The sequence below is a fragment of the Pseudorasbora parva genome, chromosome 11 (genome assembly GCF_024679245.1).
Source record: "Pseudorasbora parva isolate DD20220531a chromosome 11, ASM2467924v1, whole genome shotgun sequence".
Lineage (NCBI taxonomy): Eukaryota > Metazoa > Chordata > Actinopteri > Cypriniformes > Gobionidae > Pseudorasbora > Pseudorasbora parva.
This window is the reverse complement of record NC_090182.1, coordinates 42,302,577-42,322,382: the sequence shown is the minus strand read 5'-3', so window position 1 is coordinate 42,322,382 and position 19,806 is coordinate 42,302,577. Positions and strand designations below refer to the sequence as shown.

Here is a 19,806-nt window from a genome sequence, read left to right as displayed (position 1 = left end):
CAATTATTTATTTAATTTAATGACATCACATCTCATCAAAATGAAACCGTAGATCTTTCATTACTTTCCGAAAGTGATAAATCTGACCTAGATAAAATCAACCTACATGCAGTTCGCTGAGCTTTTGTTGCACAGCACGAATCATCTGTTGTGGTTTTGTGGCGTCATCACAGGACGTGTGATAAAAGGTTAATTGGCATTTACATCACTGTATATATGTATATATATATATATATATTGTGTTTGATGCACTGTCCCTGCTTAAGAAGGCCAAAGGATGTGGCAACGGTTCTTTCAGAAACCAGAGATGATGATCTGATAAACCGAGACGATTGGTAATCGTGTTGCATTAATGGAATATTTTAATACAACACTGGACAGAATTAGTTCCTAATTTAAGACAAATGACTAAGAAATAGTGCCTTCTGAGATAAGAGTGATTCTTTATAAGACACAAACCATAGCTTTGGTGTATTCAAAGTTAGGCTAGATGACCCGAGCTGTCTTTAAGTAAGAATAGTAAGCGTCTGCCTACTTCTTTTGAATTGACTTGGAGGAAATTATCTCGTTTCAACATATTCTCTGAAATCTATTAGTGATTGTGAGGGTGGGTGTGTGTGTGAGAGAAGGTGACGTGTAATCTACTTCATCACGGAGATCATCTCTACATCACATCCTCTATAAGTAGACTGAATGATCAGCACTGAAGCTATGAAGACCAGCATCTCAGCATCTACATACCTCAACATGGAACCAAGTATGAGGACCTTCTTGCTCTTGGCACTGACATTTGTAGCCATAAATGGACAAAACGAGAGGATCATTCTCTTAGAGGAAAGCATAGAATTTGTGGACGAGATCCTACATAAAAATCCAGAGAAGGTAAGAATCAAATTCAGAAACTGCTACAAAAAGGCAAAAGGTGATTGGCAGAGTCGAACAGCGTTCAAATTATTATTATTATTTTTTTCCCCGCAGATTCATAACCGATATGTGAAAGTTATATTTCATGGAGGGAGCTGCTCGGTAAGTATTTGAGAACTAATGTTTATGATGGTAAAAGCTTGATTCCAATATGTCACCCATTCACAATTTCTTCTACGTTTATATAGGAGGACACCATTTGCCAAGCTGCAAAGGTATTAAAAAACACATTTCTAAATCACAGCAAGCTACACAGGAATCTGTTTGAATACGCAAAAAACACCGGGGTAAGTCATCATCCAATATTCATAATTGAATTAGATGATAAACGGTAGATCATATTGATCATCCTCACCATACTGAGTGTGTATTAATCGCAGAGAAAAGGAGTACACAGGACATCTTTGTACCTTTTTAACCCTGAAAGGTACATAATACTTTAACAGTACAATACGAAACTTAAGGTACTACTATGGACCTTTTAGTGGTAAAAAAGGTACAATGAGTCTTTTTAAGGGTACTACACCAGTGACAAGCTGTTGTACCGCTAAAGGCACAATTTTGACACCCTTTTCTCTGTGTTAGCTTTAAACTATAGAAATAATCAAATTTCATTGGCAGTCAATAAAGGTAGTCGTGTTACCTGCTGTCAGTGTTCTTTCTGCCCCAGTAGTAGCAGCAAAAGGAACTGTAAAATGAGTTAATAATCGATTAATAATTTGTTAACTATGGCTACTAGATGTACATATTTTAGACTGCTTTAAGAAAATGGTTCAATGTGATCTAACACACTGAATGTGTTTGTTTTTCTCCACAGCATGGAAACTGTAACGTTACAGCTTCGGAGGAACATTCAATAGAGAGATTTCTCACAAAAATCAAAAAATGCTGTCAAGTTTTAAACTCTAGGCAACTAAAGTCATTGGGACATGAGAAACGTCCTTAGACTCACTGCTTGTGCTATATTTTTGTATTTGCTCATATTTATATCATATTTATTGTATTTATGAATAAAAAAATATGCTGAAATGTTAATTTGGAACTTGAAATGAATGTTTTTTGTTTGTTTGTTTTTTTAAAAAAAGCAATGCTACATTTATACTTTGTAAAATAATTTAATAATTTAAGGAGGAGTACAGGAACAAAAAAAGAAAACAATAAATGTAAACATTTTACATAATACATAAGACTAATGGTTTTACTACAGTGCACAATGGAAATACATTACAGTTAGGAGTAAACTGAGCTAATGGCACTACAGCCAAGGGAACATGGCATGCACATTCTCACTTTAAAAAAATTAAGGAGCATAGCTTGTGTGCACCGAGCTAAAGCAATTGCACGCTTCCAATTTTATAAAACATTAAGATTAGATAGCATATTCCCTGACAGCAAGCGAATCTCTTGTGTCAGACCAATAGGCTGCTCAACACATGCCAGCACAGCCATCAGTGTCAAGCTGAATATACAGTAACAGTGTTTATGTTAAAGGTGAAATGTGCCTTCTGGAGTGCTATCTTAATGGACATTTTACAGCAAACGATCCTCACCTAACCCAGCTTTGGAGCAGTTTCTGCATATAAACACATGATTTCTTTTCATTTACACTTATGTCAAAGTGCCTTTACGTCACAAGAATCAGTATTCCCTAAGACATGTACTGGACTGGCCTTGAAAATGCACATTATATGGTGGTCTTCATCAGACAAAAGGCTCACTGCAGCAGGGATTCAATCACCGCCTCCGGTTTGGAGGAGCGTTTCCTAAAAAATGAAATAAACGATTGGGGAAAAAAAGAAAAATAAATGGATACTCTCATTTATCAAGGATGCATTCAATTGATCAAAAGTAACAGTGAAGACTTTAACATTAATGAAAAAAACTATGTAAACATTTTTAAAATCTTGAGCTCATAATGTAGACAATTTTTACATTATGATACATTTATAACATTATAAACTCAAAAAACAGGTAATTTTTTCATTATTGTAATGGCTTTAAAAAAAAAATAATAATAATAATATTCCTTTTACGGTACATTTTTTGTCTCTTCATTTTTGTAGTCCTTAACTACCTGCAAAATTAAATATTATTATTATTAAACACAAAGGATTGGTATTCCTTTACAGTACATTTTAAAAATACAATTGTTAATTATTAATTAATTAAATATAAATAATAATAATGACGATCATAATATCATGAATATTTACATCTCTTACAATTTGCATTGTTTAAGACTGGATATTGATTTTAAATTAAGTTTATAATGTCAAATTTCTCATGATGTTAACATTTCTATTACATTCTGAGCTCAATATTTATTACATTTTGAGAAAATGATTACATTATAAACATTTTATTAAATTAATAATGTAATACTCATTGCATTATGCACAGTAAGTACATTACGAGTTGCTACAATGCTGCATATTGTTTCATGTTAGTTAATGCATTAACCAATGAGACCTTATTGTAAAGTATTTCCCTATAATCGGATTTTACTATTTATGATCAAATACATGTCAAGATAATATGAGAATATGGGAAAGTAAAATATATGAAACTATGGGATATACAATCCATTATAACTTTCCGTGGATAAATTATGTTCATTGTGTGTAATATAAATCACTTAATCGTAATAAACCACAAATATTTACATTATTACTGTTGTTATGATGAGGTGATACAACACATTATAATGTTGTTTATAAGGCATTATGTATGTATTATAATGCCTTATAAATGCAGGCTTCATCCGGTGTTATAATGCATTGTACTAAAAATGATGAACTCAAATAGCTAATTATTATAATGAATTGAAACTTTTGTTATAATTATTTATCAGCTGGTAAATACAGACTTCATAGAAAGTGTTACTGAGACTTCTTTCAAAAATATATTTTTAAAAACCCAAAAATCCCAAACATTTGAAAGATAATGTACAAAACATCTGGATCAAAGCCAACATGTATGTTAAAGCTTACATTTTGCTGTCATGATGTATAATTATGGACACCAGAATATTGACATGCTTATAGTGCCCATTTCAACAGTATCATCGATAACAGACTGTACCTTTAAACAAAATCTAAAATCATAAAGCTTATTAATTAATCATCCTCTAAACTGAATGATTATTTAATTGTAACTGTTAAACATTTATATTGTGACTCGTTGTGATGTGAAAGGTGTGAAAAAAGTAGAACACCTCACCTACGACTAGTTTTAGGCCTGGACTTTCCACTCTTTGATGTCCGGGGCCTTTCTAATTTCATTAAGGACTGCCTCATGCTCTCTTCTGTGTAGGCCAGATACACATGAGAGAGGTCCACTTCAAATGGCTGAGTCATGAAAGAAGAACAGATTCAAAAGTTAAACATGAGAAGGGAAGAGCATTCATCATGTGTGCCTATAGAAAACATTCCACACTTACATCTTTTTCTTTCTTGTCTGACACAGGTGTCTGTTTTCTCATGTTGTTGCCAGTATAGGCCACACATTTCTAATAAAAAAAAGAAAAGAAGAAAGCAAACAGATCAGCTATATTATGTTTTCATTGCTTGAGATCTGAGAGAATGGCAGATTGAACTGTGTTAAAGAAGCTCACCAGCTGCCACTCGCCAATGTCCTCATTCCAGTGCACATAGTTCTCAATCATCTCCTGTACACAACACAACAGACAAGATGTCGTTTGCATGCGTTTTCATAGCAGGGAACCCAAAACGCTGAGATAAGATTTAAGCTAAGCTCAGACAGTCATATGAATTGTTATATGCAGGGCTCGTACACCTTTTCCCAGGTCAAATTCAAGCAGAGCTTTTTCCAGCACCTTACACCATTGTAATTTTACATACCAATACATAGTCACAATTATTATTTAGTGTTTTTATCATAGATAAAAGAGATAATGCTATCCACAACTTTCCTGCAAGCCTTAGTGGGCGTCGCCATGACACTCGATACTTCCGGTTGACGGTATCTCAGTTCCGGTTTAGCACACAGAACAGTTATGCTGCGTTCACACCAGACGCGAGTGACGAGAATAAATAGCGATATTTGCGCGAACATGGACGCATGAACATTTTGACTCCATTCGCTTCATTCACTACACAACAGACGCGAATTTGCGTCATGGGAGGGGCTTCTGCCATGCAGCGGCAGTCGTCAGAAGGACGAGCCGAGTTAAGGCTGCTCTCGCCGGGGTTAATGAGCGTTGGGCGCCGCTGAGCGCCTGGGTCTCACACCTCAGAAACCTTGCTTCCATAAACCATGCAACATAAACGGACCCGTTTGACATGTTGCTAGCACCCTTCGCACCCATTCAATGCCCAACGAGCTTCAAATAAACTCAAGAATTGTGATGTAGAAGTAATATTTATATTTTAATATTTGTAATTGTTGAAATCATGTCAGACATTGTCAGTAGACTAATTATTAATCGACATGAAAATAGATGCATGAACTTCAATTAATTTAATTGCATTGTAATAAAAATTAACATTTCATTGCTGTAAATTTAATTATTGAGTTTATATAATATATTAGTTTAACCTATTTAAAATACTGCAGTACAACTGTATAATTTTTTGCAAGGGGTATGTTTATTGTTTTCAATAATTTACAGATGTATTGTGTAGCAAGACCGCTCAAACAACCTAACGTTAAATAGAGACATGCACTCCCACGGGACCCAGCACAACCGAGTGTGGCGCGGGATCATATTTGATGGTGAATGTGGACGCGGGTGGCAAGATATTATTGTGTGCGTGTCACGGGAAAATACAATTATTTTGCGGGACTCCCGTAAAGTGGAAATATCTAACAGAATAAATAACTAGAAACAAATAAACCTTTATTTATAATAAAATAAAATCGATTTAGAGGCGCATGGACGGAAGGTAACTCTCGCGTGGTTCATAGGAACAGCCCTACCACACAGTGGCAAAATGTGTGCACCGCATAACTCTGGTGAACCGCTTAGTGCTACAGATATTAGTAAGTTCTTGTAAGATAGTCAGATCCATGCGACCATCTGGGACATGTGATCATTTTGCCTGAAGCGTTGTTGTAAAAGTTTACTCCTGAATCCTCATAATACAACCAAGCGTTTAGCTGATAACAGTACAGACTAACGTAAACCGGAAGTTCGTTACCGGCGTGTTCTACGTTGCCATAGCGATCATAAAAACAATTACCCTAAACAAAATCACAACAGGTTCACTTCACTTTCAATTCATTTATTGAAAATTTAAAAAAATGCAAACATTCGTCTTTGACAGTCAATCGGATTTAGCTCATTGACCTTTTCTATTTTTAATTATTTTCTTTTTTGTGTCTGTCTATTGAAAGTCTAGGCAATCAAATATTTCTTCTGAATAAATTAAATAAGTTCATATATAAACGCTGATCAATTACCATTCCAATTATCTCACAAAGGAAGCTTGACTTCAAATGGTAAAAAGCCGACTAAACAGTAATAAAATAAGAACAAATAAGCAAACTACTAACAATAGCACAAATAAATCAGGTAGGCTTAGGTCTAACAGTATTCAGGTGAGAAACTGAATTAAAAAAAGAAAAAGTAATCAAATTGAAAATAACTTTGACAATTAAATACATATTAATCCGTTAAAGTTACACAAGTTAATCAGTCAAGAGCAGCGAGTGATCGTTTATCTTTTAGTATTTCAAATAAGTGCTGTCCCTTTAAGACCTGACGCAGACGTGAAATCAAAACACCGTTCCTGTTACTTCCTGTTTTCTAATCCACACCCAGATGGGTATTGTGCCATTTGTTGTGCGTATTTGACCATTATTAAGCTGGGAAAAGGAGCTAACATTTGCACAGCGGCAGGCTTTATTACGGTATTTGTGTGCGCTTTAGATATGAGCACGAAATCTGCGGTAATTTGTAGAATCATGTGCAATCCCATGCGAAGTTCAGACCCGTCACAACAAAACTATCACGCTGTCATAAGGAAAAATCCAGCAGAACCCGCCGGCACGTCATGTTCAGGGTTAACCGGACTGAATGAGAGGAAGTGGGTGCGTGCCAAGTGCCAACCATAGACTGTAAAAAAATAGGTGGTGCCAACTCGCTGTCAGTCGGAGAGGAGAGCAGCTGGTGTATAATGTAGAAAGCAGTATTGGTATCGTTTCAGACATTTCAGTCTCGATACAGATCGAAATATCAATATTTTTGACAACACTACGGTACTTGTATGACCATTTGACATGATTTTTATGTACTGAGCTAACGTTTGCAAGTTTTAATTTGCGTATTGTTACAGTTACAGTGCTGTAACTTTGGCATTGTTCACTGCATTTTCCACAAATGAACGTGCCATAACGGACATGCTAACATTACATTATCACATAATATACATATAAGTACTTTGCGTCACTAATGCGAATTCCTAGCTAGCAGTTAATAGTGCAAGAAGTTAAACAAATAGCCGCTAACTTGTACAGTAGACTACTTTAGTTAGCTTACTTGAAAAGTCTATGACCTTTCATGTGACTCGAAAGAGTGAAAAGCTACACAGCTTTTTGCAGACTTTACAAGAGGCAATTCGTGGGGTTTGTCCCCGTTTTTTCAGTCAACGTTCATTGAAACAACAACATGGGGGCGTAGTCAAACATGGAAATAGACGGGCAGATCGCGAGCACAGCAGGCTTCATTTTAGGCTCTCCAACATTTTATTTCTACATTTAATAATCGTTACGTCAGATTCCGTCAGATAGATATTTGTTTTAATAGAAATAGTTACAATTTCAAGCATTTTCAAGCACTTTAACCAAAATTCAAGCACTTTTCCAACCTAGAAAACACTACATCAAAATTCAAGCATTTTCTAGGATTTCAAGCACCTGTATGAACCTTGTATATGAAACTCTGAAGGTTAATCTACTTTCACCTTTTACAGACGCTTAATGCGTAAAAGCTAGTTAACCCTTAACGACCTAGAACATTTTTGGGGCGCCTGACGTGCCTCTACTTTTCTTTGTTTTGCTCACCCATTCTAGCAGTTAGCATCAAGTGCTATATATCATTTTAAACAGGAAAACCTGAAGTTTCCATCTAGCTCATTTGACGTCCTAATTTTACATTTATTTATTCTGAGAATGGATTAAATTAATATAATTTCAAGAAAAATGGCAGCAAAAATGTAGTGTTTTTACTGTGAAATCAAACAGAACTTCCCCCAAAATGAAAATTCTGTCATTATTTACTCGCCCTCATGTCGTTCCAAACCGGTAGACCTGTAGAATATAAAAGAAGATATTTTGAAGAATGCTCAAAATGTCTTCTTTTCTCAAAATGTCTGACACAATGGTAATTTTTGGGTGTTCTTTCCCTTTACAGCTTTCTGTAGAGTGCATTTGCCAGCTCAGTTTTGTCATTTTTGCCTTTGTGCAAGAGCAGCAGTTCACACCTCATATTATCAGCAAAAATATCAGATTCATCAAATCCTGATAACTGGGGAAAAGCAAAAAATCATGCTGAATTTTTTTTTTTTTTTTTTTTTGCATGCTGATTTCTGCATGCTCTACGGCCCCAGGAAGTGTTGTTTTCATGCATTTTACAAAGACTAAAACTTTCAATAGTGTTTTTAAAAATATCGAGACGGGCCGGGGTTGAGCTAGGATCTAGACCTTTTGTTTTCTGGTTGCAATTTTCATGTTGAAATAATTCCTGTACTTCTCCTGTATTCCTCCTGTAACACTGTTCTTTTCTAAAATATGTCACCAATAAGGAATGAGTAGATGTGTCCAAACTTTTGACTTGTAGTGCATGCATGCACTAGCATAAATACAGACCTGATATTCCTGAGGAATAAAATTATCAATGATGAGCATCTGCAGACGCAGCTCTCGGCTCAGCTGCCGGATGTTTTCCAGCAGACCTTCGATCTCCCTGTGATGCTCTTGCTGCAGATCAGCCATCTAAAAACAGAAGAGACGTTCTTAACGGAGTCTTTTAATGTCATGTCAACTATGCTATTTGAAATGTACTGCACCTCTGATTTTGCCGCCATCAACATGGTCCACACTTTCTTCAGTTTCTTGGTCTTGCCTTGAGCTTCTTCTTGTAAACTGGTGTATTTCTCCTCAATGTCCAAGCGCTCTTGCTGTTTTAGAGACAATTACAACCACGAACCACTGTGAGATAAAACTATACAAGAATAATGAATAAACATGAGTCTGCTAAAGTCTTATAATCATCTATACCTCCTTTTCTTCCAGTTCTCTTCGGAGCTGCTCAGCCCTCTTCCTCCTCTCCTCCAGTTCATTGTTGGATTCTTCCAGAAGCTTCTCTTGCTCCTCAGCCTTAGCCAGTAAATCGACTCCACCAACAATAACCCTCTTTTCCAGAGCAGACAGCTTCTCGAGTAATAAGTGATGTTCCTGTCTAAATAATGCAAAGCATGACACTATTATGCTCTCGCACCCATTATATTAATATCTATTCTAGAGTTTCTCAACTGGTGGGTCGCAGCACTGTTTTAAGTGGATCATGAAGTATGTCTTCAAAGAAACAGGAACACTAATTGAGGAAAAACAAAAGTGTTGTCCTGAATCAGTATCTGTGGTCAGATGAGATGTTGTCAGGCTATATATATGCATGTGTGTCATTATTCTGATAACATGTTACTAGGACTGCCCCCTAATATTTGCCAAACAATAGTCTCGGTTTCCATGGAACGTGCCACTAAAATAAACTGGAACTTGGGTTACTTAGCTCACAGACATGAGAAATACACTATATTGCCAAAAGTATTGGGACACCACTCCAAATCATTGACTGCAGGTGTTGCAATCACTTCCATGGCCACATATGTATAAATCAAGCATTAGGCATGCAGACACTTCTACAAACATTTGTGAAAGAATAGCTCTCAGGAGCTCAGCGAATTCAAGTGTGGTACCGTGAGGTTTCCACCTGTGCAATAAGTCCATTCGTAAAATTTCCTCACTACTAAATATTCCACACTCAACTGTTAGTGGTATTATAACAAGATGGAAGCAATTGGGAACAACAGCAACTCAGCCACGAAGTGGTAGGACACGTAAAATCACAGAGAGGGGTCAGCGCATGTTGAGGCACACATCCTGGAGAAGTCGCCAACTTTCTACAGAGTCCATAGTCAATAGCTACAGACCTCCAAACTTCATTTGGCCTTCATATTAGCACGATAACAGTGGATAGAGAGATTCATGTAATGGTTTTCCAAGGACGAGCAGCTCATCCAAGCCTTACATCACCAAGTGCAAGCATCGGATGCAGTGGAGTAAAGCACGCCGCCACTGGACTCTAGAGTAGTGGAGATGTGTTCTCTGGAGTGACCATGCACGCTTCCAATGGATGAGTCTGAGTTTGGCGGTTGCCAGGAGAACGATAATTGCCTGACTGCACTGTGCCAAGTGTAGAGTTTGGTGGGGGGATGGGGGGGGATTGTGTTGTGGGGTCGTTTTTAAGCGGTTGGGCTTGGCCCCTTAGTTCCAGTGAAAGCTCTTAATGCTTCAGCAAACCAAGACACTTTGGACAATTTCATGCTCCCAACTTTGTGGGAACAGTTTGGGGATGTTCCCTTCCTGTTCCAAAATTCCTGTTCCATTCCAACCAGTGCACAAAGCAATGTCCATAAAAACACGGATGAGTGAGTTTGGTTTGAAGGAACTTGAGTACCGATTTCAACCCGATAGAACACCTTTGGGATGAATTAGAGCGGAGACTGAGAGCCAGGCCGTCTCATCCAACATCAGTGCTTGGCCTCACATATGCGAATCTCGAAGAATGGTCAAAAATTCCCATAAACACACTCCTAAACCTCGTGCAAAGCCTTATTAGAAGAGTTAAAGCTGTTATAGCTGCAAAGGGTGTCAGAGCTCTAGGTGTGTTCACAATACAGCAAATGGCGAGGCAGCATTGTCAACTTCATTTTTGCAGCCAACACAGACTCAGAAAACACTAATTCATTAATATTTTTTTAATTATTTCATTATTTACTCACTCTTAAGTTGTTCTAAACCTTCTAAAAAATTATAAATAATGATATCATATAAATTTTTGGTTGAACTATCCCTTTAATGGCCATGGGGAAATGCGGGTGCCACCACCAGTTGAGAACCAGTGATCAGTACTATATGGAGCCAAATTTTGTGCTGGTAGGTTTAGAGTTCACCGTTTTTGGTGGACACATCCAAGATGGCTGCACCTGTTAAATGACTTGTTTTCTTAACATATCTTACTGTGCTTTGAGAAGGTCCTTCTCTCTCTTCTCAAGCTCTGCACGTGCTTTGTTCCTCTCTTCCTCCTCCATGTCCAGTTTGGCCTCCAGTGCTTTCCTTTCCTCCTCTATCTTCGCCTGCATCTCCACCATCTTGTCTGGAGAGACCTTCTTTCTTCCTGAACATGACATTTAGAAAAGATATTTTAAAAATACAGATAAAAACCCCAGCAGTAACATGAACATGAACATGAACATTACCATAACATTACCATAACATAACATAATACAAGAATAAATGGAGTGGAGGTGGACATTTTAAAGGCAGGCTAAAGGCTTCAGTTCTCGCAGCTTGTTCTCGACACATCACCTAAGCAGAACTTTTTTCTTGCGGGTGTCCGAGAACTATCGTCTGATTGGTCATACATTTAAAGTGGGTGTGGTTAATGCGGAGAAACGCAGATGATCGCACCTGCTTTTCTTGTGAAGTATGGAATTTACAGGCCAGAACGAACTTCGTTCTTGTTCTTGCCACCTCAAAAAAAAAAAAACGAATGTCTTTGTTTTTGCAGAGTATGTTCCGAGCTTAACAGGTCTTTGAGGGCCAGAATTATAGCTGATAGACAGGTGTTCAAATACTTATTTGCAGCTGTATCATACAAATAAATAGCTTTAAAAAATCATATATTGTGATTTCTGGATCTCACAGTGGACATGCAGCTATGATGACAATTTCAGACCTCTCCATGATTTCTAAGTGGGAGAACTAGCCAAATAGCAGGGTGTTCAAAACTTATTTTCCTCACTGTATCTTCCCTTTGTGTTTTGAACGTCTCAATGTGGTCGGAGCGCTGCACTGGGACTCTGTGTTGCTTCAAGCGCATCATCCTGCATACGGGATGTGCATACGCACTTTGTGCCGCTATGAAAGATTATTAATAGCCTATCTATAATATATGTTGCTGCCTCATTAAAAAGATGCTCTACACATTTAAAATAAATGTAATTTCTTAGTAGGCCCTATTTCTATAACTATATTTACTTGTTTTTCATGAATGCATTTTGTGTAACATTTTACCAGATTTAGAGCTACACTTATTCACTTTTGTGGTTTCCTTTATTTTTTTGATTTTATACAATTATTGTGCAATCATGATTTTTTTACTTTTGCTGCTGAATTATCCACTAATCTAATTTATTCACCATCTATAATAGTATTTTTGTGATAGATTGTGATTTTATATATTTTTTTATTTGTAGTTTTTCTTTATAATGAAGTCTGTATTTAGTTTGTGTTTAATGGTGTCTGTGCATCCCTAGAACAAATTATATGGAGCCGTCTACAAGTCAATCTATCAAAATGGCAATGTGTTTTATGTATAACTCTCTACAACATCAGACACATAATAATTGATCATTGCACAGTAAATTATATGACTGACCACATTACCAAAAAGCTAATGTGTTGCTAATGTTACAAAAAACTAATACAAAAATTCCTTCTAAAAATCACCATCCTCAAAACCACTTTGAACATCAGTGGAGAAAAGCCCTGCCCCACAGATTGATAGGATCGGATATATGTTTGTGGGGGTAGGAAAAAGTTCTCACAGGGGTTTTTTCGCGTACAGAAGATATCCGTAAAAACACCTAAAACATTGTATTGTTGATGCCATGCCAGAAGTTGGAGACTTTGTAAAGAAACACTGCACTCCTGTAAACTGAACACATAATGCGCAAATGAACGTTTTTTGTGTGTATTCATTTTCAAAAACTTGCGCTTTGAAACCCGTTTTCAAAAGTTTGTTTTCTCAGGCCCCCAAAACGCCGTTGTTGTGTAAATGAACGGCCAAAACACATATGTTTTAGATTTAGCTGAAAACGGTCTTTGGCACACTGAAGTTTAAAGGAGAAACTGCTCAGTATGGGGTTGACTGAAGAATTTGTAAATTTTCACATTAAAACACCACAAAGACATCTTCACAACAGTAAAAACTTGATTTTCATCACAGCACAGAGGGTCTTTAACTAATCATTGAGATGCAAATAAATGGATTCCCAAACTGACAGAAAAAGTTTACTTGAAGATCCCCTTGAGATTGGGGTGGGTGATGGGCTGCTGATATACCGGTAGACATGACCAACCAGCAAATGTTATTATCCGGTAGAGGTTTCGGACTATCCTCTCTATCGCGGTTAAGATCATGTGACGTTGCTGTGCGGTCATGTTTGCAACTCATTTCAGTACATACACACACTGAGACATGCGTTATTTAGCCACTGCTAAGACCGTGTAAGAACTGAACTGAGGGCTTTTTGCTGCCTAATGAGGCTTGAACAGTTAAACACACACACTTATGTGTTAAAGTGACATGTATTTGCAAGTAATCAGAGTCAATTATGTTTAAAGTGAATGTAAACTGCTGAGAAAGAACAATGCACAATAATAGTGGATCCGTGCAGTCGGTCTTAAAATGACAGCATCCAAATTTACCAGCCCTCATTATTAATGCTGATCAAATGACAGCAAAGAGAGAAATTCTCTCACTGCTCTTGACTGAATGACTTTTGTAACTTTAATAAGAATAAATATATATTTAATTTACACAGTAAAGACCATGCATTGTTTTTGTTATATACATTTGATTACTTTAAGTTTTTTTTATATTGATGGTAAAGACTAAATAAACGTTTGCTCTAACTAGTTATTCATGTTGCCAGGGTTGGAAGCATCCTTAAAATAGGTAAAGGTCATTTAGGCATGCATGTGTATATGCTAGTCTATGTTAACTGAAGCTTTATTCCATGATTAGCAGCATTTTTCCTAGTTTTTTTCTTATTCTTTTTTTCTTAGAAAAGCCTTTCTAGGGACCTGCGACGCAAATTAGCTTATGCTACACTCTGTGTGCAAAACATATTTTCCAGTTGCCGACTGAATCATGTTTTTTGTACTGTCCCTATTCAAATAAACTTATAAATAAATAAAAATTGTAGTTCTAGTTCTTGAAGTTTTCAGGTAGGTCTGTTTTATTTATGTCTTTGTAATTTATCAGTTTGTCTTCAGTAATTTGAGCGTTTTTAAGGCTAGTATTTTTTTTTTTACGATATTGAAAATGGTGTTAATAATTGTTACATTTTAGTGGTATAAAAAAACATAACGCTGCAGTCCATAACTATTTGGGTTAAAAATTATCCCTAATTTTTATCTTATTTTATCAAGTACATAACCAGCCAGTGTTCAAAACTATCTACTTACTGTAGCTCGATCTACAAAGGTAAGCTTGTAAGGATGTTTTTAATTCCAGTAGTACTGGTGGATTTCTGCAGGAAATTCAAGCATATCTTTGTATCATTGCGTCACATCTGTACATAAAGAAGGAGTCCCGGCTATTAGTCTATATTGTGTGTGAAGGTTGGAGGTGGAGATTTTTAGCCTTTTTTTTACAGCACTTGATATCATTAAACTTATCAATTTGATGGCAGATCCAGAAAGGTTCAAACTTTAATAACCAGTGACAACTGGAGATTCACCCGCTGAAAAATGCATGCTTTTGGAATGGCAACAGAATAAAAGAGACTTCAACCAGCCGATGCAAAAACATGGATAAAAAGGGCTTTTAAAGGTGGCGTGACCTCCGTGTTTTGAAGCGTTTCAAAACAGACGCAGGGACAGCTTTTTTCTGCTGGACAGGTAACGTTGGCCTAAGACATTTTAATGGTTCAATTATGTAACAGTAGCACACTTGTTCGCTTAATTCATGCAGTTAGATTTTTCTTTGTTGGGTCTCTCGTTTTGCTGTGCATTATGGTAAATATCAATTATTTTGTGCTAGCTATGAGAGGGAGCAATTTACCTGTGTATCTGCTTACCCCCAGGGCATCTAAGATGTAGGTGTGTTTGTCTCTTCAATAGAACACAAATTAAGATTTTGAACTCTGACCGTTTCTCATATAATGCATGTCAATGGGGTGTTTTTCTATGAGAGTCACTATGAGAGTAAAAAACACATAAACATACGAATCATATTAAACCCTGCAGCTCGTGACGACACATTGATGTCTTAAGACACAAAACGATCGGTTTTTGTGAGAAACTATATACATTAGCCGTCCCTGCGCCATCTCTGCCTGCAAGTGAGGTCAAATTACACAATATAGAGAGACACACAAGAGATCCCTTCCGCCGCTTGTATCTCATTGAGATACGCCATATTGTGTACATTTGAGCTCACCCAGCAGCAGTGATGGCGTGCTCGCAGCTTTTGTACATAGTGTTGTATTTGGAGGTAAAAAATTCTATAAATATTGTTTATCATAGAAAAACTACCCCATTGACATCCATTATACAAGCAGCGGTTCAAGTTAAAAATCTTCATTTGTGTTCTACTGAAGAGACAAACACACCTACATTTTGGATGCCCTGGGGGTAAGCAGATAAACATCACATTTTCATTTTTGGGTGAACTATCCCTTTAAGTAGTTGGTATATGACAATTAGAAATTAGACTGCACATAAATGGAAACTACAGGTAATAACACACATTAAATATAGTCATACTGCTGATGTTAACATTAACAATTCGAAAATAACGAGATTGACAATGTTTGATGTGATATGATAATCGATCGTTAGATTTAATCATCGCGATTTATTGCAATGCTTTTTTCCCCTTAGTTGGTCAGAACAAAAGTGTCAGCGGCTTGCTTTTTCAGATGACATTCGTAAGTCGGTCATACTCAGAAACAACAGTCGAATCTGTGATTTCAAATGACAGTATCCACACCAGCGCGGTGACTGACAGCCGCACATTCTCCTCAAAATATTGGATTCCTCCGCGCTGTGCCATGCCGAGGCACAACTCACAAACAGTTGATAAATGCAGATTTCGAACAGAGATGGCGACAGAGGAAAAAATACAGACTACAGCTATAAAGCAAAAATAACTACATTGTGATATATAGTGAAATAAAAATTTCTCATATATGTGATATAAGATTTTGGTCGCTCCCCATACCTATAAAGTATATATTTAAACAATTTAACAACATTTAGACGTTCAAGGTTCTCTAAACGCTGTTAAATGGTGTGCAGGTGACAAATAAATATTTTACATTAAATTGTAACTATACATTTATATGTTACAAAATGTTTAAACTTTAATATTATTTGTTTGTTTTCATTTTATGATTTAATTAATTTATTATTAGCTTAATATCTACTCACAAACCCCAGTTTGGGAAAACCTACGTTAAAACACAGAGCTTAGCATTTCCCTGTCACCCATCTCAAGTCATCTGAACAAGCTCACCTTTCTTAAAGGAACGGTATTTAAGAAATGTATTTCAATTAATCATAAAATGGCCCTGATTTGTCACTAGACATTAAGAAATCATGTAAATTTCAAATACTTATATCACTGACAACAACTGATGTTGATGTTGACGTGTTGTGTTTTGGCCTGAAGCTCCGCCCTCCACCTATCGACCAATCATGAAGTCAGTAGTGTTTCTCCATCCGGGTTGCCAGATCTGCTCTAGTTACCACAGCTGCAGATCTACAAACGTTCCTGCTGATCCTGCAGCCAATCTGGCAACCTGGAGTCAGGGGGAGGGGGAGAGGGGTACACCGCTGTACAGCCTCTTGAATGTGATTGCAGTACCAGTTTTGGCCACAATCTTAAATACACTTCCTTTAAAGTTTCTCAAACACTTCCCATTTTAAATTGTTTTAAATTAAAATCCAAACAAACTTGGCAGGTTTTACACATTTCATTTTCCATGGTCAGCAAAAAGCTTTAAGGTTGCCAAGATAAGCACTAATGAGTTCGGGAGATCATTTTCCACACTAGTTTGCATAATGTGTATATGGTAAAATATCCACTAATGATGCTTGAATTAAATTTCACACATTTAAGTTGAAGACTTGGGAAAGTTTTTGTTCTGTCTGACCATCTAAGTTGTGGGACAGTAAAACAAAGCATATTTCTAGAGTTTGGAGCAGGTTAAGAGATCACGACACCAAGCACATTGCACAAGCACAAGCACATATCATATAATCTAAATGTCTTTTAAGGGGGACTCATATCTCCAATTTGGTCAGTGTGAAATGACACATCAGTGACTCAGGCAGAAAAACTGTGAGGTGCAACAGAAAGGAAGACGATAAACATGAAGTGATTAGATGCGAGTTACAGTGAGGAAAGTGATGCCTGGGAACCATTTATAGACTTCCTGTTGAAATGTAGTGTCCTATATTCCGCTTTTGCAGTGTCACTGAGTCTGCTGCTACCTACTGATTCAATTTATTATGCATCTGTTTTATGGTAATTCAAATAAAGGCTTGATTACTAAATAATTAAATTCATGCCATTTATTAAAAAGTTATTAGAAGCTGGGTGGATAGATTTTATGATTAGCAGCGGGTGCCACATTGGAGCCTAAGCATTCAAGATTAATTAAAGTTTTTTTAACTTGTAATATGCATTACACAGCGTGTGCTATCTGAGGTTTTGAATACAGTTATATTATGTACACTTCTGTTCAAAAGTTTGGAAATAAATTAAAGAGATAATTCACCCAAAAATGAAAATGTGATGTTGATCTGCTTACCCCCAGTGCATCCAAAGGTGTCTTTGTTTCTTCAGTTGAACCCAAATGAAAATCTTTAACTCCAACCATTGCAGTCTGCCAGTCATAATACATGTGAATGGGTAACAACTCTAATAGAGTAAAACAACAAAAACATGCTTAGACAACATGCACAACAAAAAATCTGTGAGAAACTGAAAAGTATTTATGTTTTTTTTTTTTTTTTTACCTCATATCCAGACGAATCTCCCATCCGTCATTAATTTTGTCTGGTAAGGTCAAACTGGTACGTTCATAGATATATTATGTAGATGCCTCATTCAGCCGGGATCATATATATGATCACGCCAGTTTGACCTTACTAGACGGAAATAATAGCGGATGGGAACACTAGATGAGATTTGTTTGGATATGAGGTGGAAAAAAAACAAATACTGTTGGGTTTCTCATAGAAACCGATCGGTTCATGTCTTAAGACATCAATGTGTCGTCACGAGCCGCAGGGTTTTTGTGCATGTTGTCTAAGCATGTTATTTTTTTACTCTCATAGAGTTGTTACCAATTCACTGGCAGACTGCAACGGTTGAAGCTAAAAATCTTCATTTGTGTTCTACTGAAGAAACAAATACACCTACATGTTGGATGCCCTGGGGGTAAGCAGATAAACATCACATTTCATTTTTGATTATTTCAACTATTCCTTTAAAGTTGCCCTAGAATGGAAAACTGTATTTACTTTGGCATATTTGAATAATACAGAGTTCTGTACATGGCACTAACATACCATGAGCCTCATACACCATTGTTACCTCCTTCATATGTAATCTATGTGCTTGAAAAAGATCACTACCAATATAACACTGACTGTGACGTAACAGTTATGATCATTAATTTGCATATAACCCGTCCATGTATAAGGCCAGGCAGTGTTAACGTGGACCTGCACCGAATAAACAGAAGTTCTGCAGGTATTGTGAAGATGAGGACAATATAGTGAAAACAGCAGATCAGGGATATAAATGTTGAGTTCCAGGCTGCGCAAGGGATGTGAGCACTTTTCATAGTCTTTCCACAGAACATAACTGTCAACAGGCATGGTTGATGTTTATCTATAACAGGATACAACACCAACTGAATTCAAAGGTGTTAGTTTGCTCAATTTCTTTAACGAAAATATTTCGAAAAATGCTCATTGACAACCTTTTTTTCCATGACTAAGACAAGATGAGATAACAGAGACGTCCCTAAAAGATTATTGTGACTATATAAACATTTTTTAAAAAAACGAGACTACAATGTAGTTAAAAAATTAAACTCTTTGGTTTTGTCGGGGGGAAGAAGAGGAGCGTTCAAGTGTTTGTGCTTGCGGTAATTTAAATCCCCCAGTCAGAGTTTTTCTGTTAAAAGAACACGTATTCTATCCGGTGTTTTACTTAAACATGCAATCTGGCAACCACGCATGGTGATCTGAAAACAGCAATAAACAAGCAAGCGCATTTCCAGCATCTCTGTTTGAGATTTTCTGCTTAAAGTGTCATTCAGTCGGCTGCTTGTGCTGTTTGCGATTGCGTTAGCTGAATAACTGCACTTGTGTGAGCTACTAAAATGAGCCACGCAGAGCTCAACATTATTATTCATGAGCCTTTACAAATGGACCTGCAAAACCGTATCTGGACCATATTTGCCCTTAAATAAGTCACATACCCTCTATTTAGATATCAGAGAACAATTTAAAATATTGTTTGAACTCATTCTAAGGCACCTTTAATACTTTCATTCAGCAGGGATGCATTTAATTGATCATGTTGAAGATCATCTTTATTTATAATTTTTTTTTAAATCCAGCTTTTCCCTCAAACCAGTGCTTGAAGTGGAAAAAAATAAAGCGCCCGTCTTCACCAAAGGGGATGAGGCTTTGTTGGTGGGGCGTGGACTGATTATGGGAGGATTGTTTATAATTCAAGAAGGTCCATATTTTAAAGCTCTTTCTAACTTGTACTAACATATAGTTATTGTAATTGTTTAAATATAGCATTTGTTACAAAAAGGGTTTATT

At 36.7% G+C, this 19,806-nt stretch overlaps 2 protein-coding genes across 2 annotated transcripts in view; one reads left to right on the top strand and one right to left on the bottom strand.

The window, feature by feature from the left end:
• Positions 1–576: 576 nt before the first annotated feature.
• On the top strand, positions 577–1,877 carry il4 (interleukin 4). Its single transcript, XM_067456672.1, has 4 exons — positions 577–882; positions 979–1,026; positions 1,113–1,211; positions 1,742–1,877. Exons 1-4 carry the CDS (start codon positions 694–696, stop codon positions 1,868–1,870), a joined length of 465 nt encoding a protein of 154 aa, XP_067312773.1. The 5' UTR covers positions 577–693; the 3' UTR covers positions 1,871–1,877.
• Positions 1,878–2,031: 154 nt separating this feature from the next.
• The window catches only part of kif3a (kinesin family member 3A), a 34,455-nt gene continuing 16,680 nt past the window's right edge, over positions 2,032–19,806 (bottom strand). Inside the window, exons 10-17 of the mRNA XM_067458002.1 lie at positions 11,185–11,341; positions 9,163–9,343; positions 8,952–9,062; positions 8,752–8,877; positions 4,538–4,591; positions 4,364–4,432; positions 4,144–4,271; positions 2,032–2,687 (exon numbers count right to left, since the gene is read on the bottom strand). Of these exons, the coding sequence (XP_067314103.1) occupies positions 2,639–2,687; positions 4,144–4,271; positions 4,364–4,432; positions 4,538–4,591; positions 8,752–8,877; positions 8,952–9,062; positions 9,163–9,343; positions 11,185–11,341 (875 nt within the window). The 3' untranslated portion in view covers positions 2,032–2,638. The remainder of the gene's footprint in view (positions 2,688–4,143; positions 4,272–4,363; positions 4,433–4,537; positions 4,592–8,751; positions 8,878–8,951; positions 9,063–9,162; positions 9,344–11,184; positions 11,342–19,806) is intronic.

Coding starts and splice junctions, on each gene's coding strand:
- il4 (XM_067456672.1), top strand. CDS start 694: ATGATCAGCACTGAAGCTATGAAGACCAGCATCTCAGCATCTACATAC. Junction 883..978: donor TACATAAAAATCCAGAGAAG/GTAAGAATCAAA, acceptor TTTTCCCCGCAG/ATTCATAACCGATATGTGAA. Junction 1,027..1,112: donor TTCATGGAGGGAGCTGCTCG/GTAAGTATTTGA, acceptor ACGTTTATATAG/GAGGACACCATTTGCCAAGC.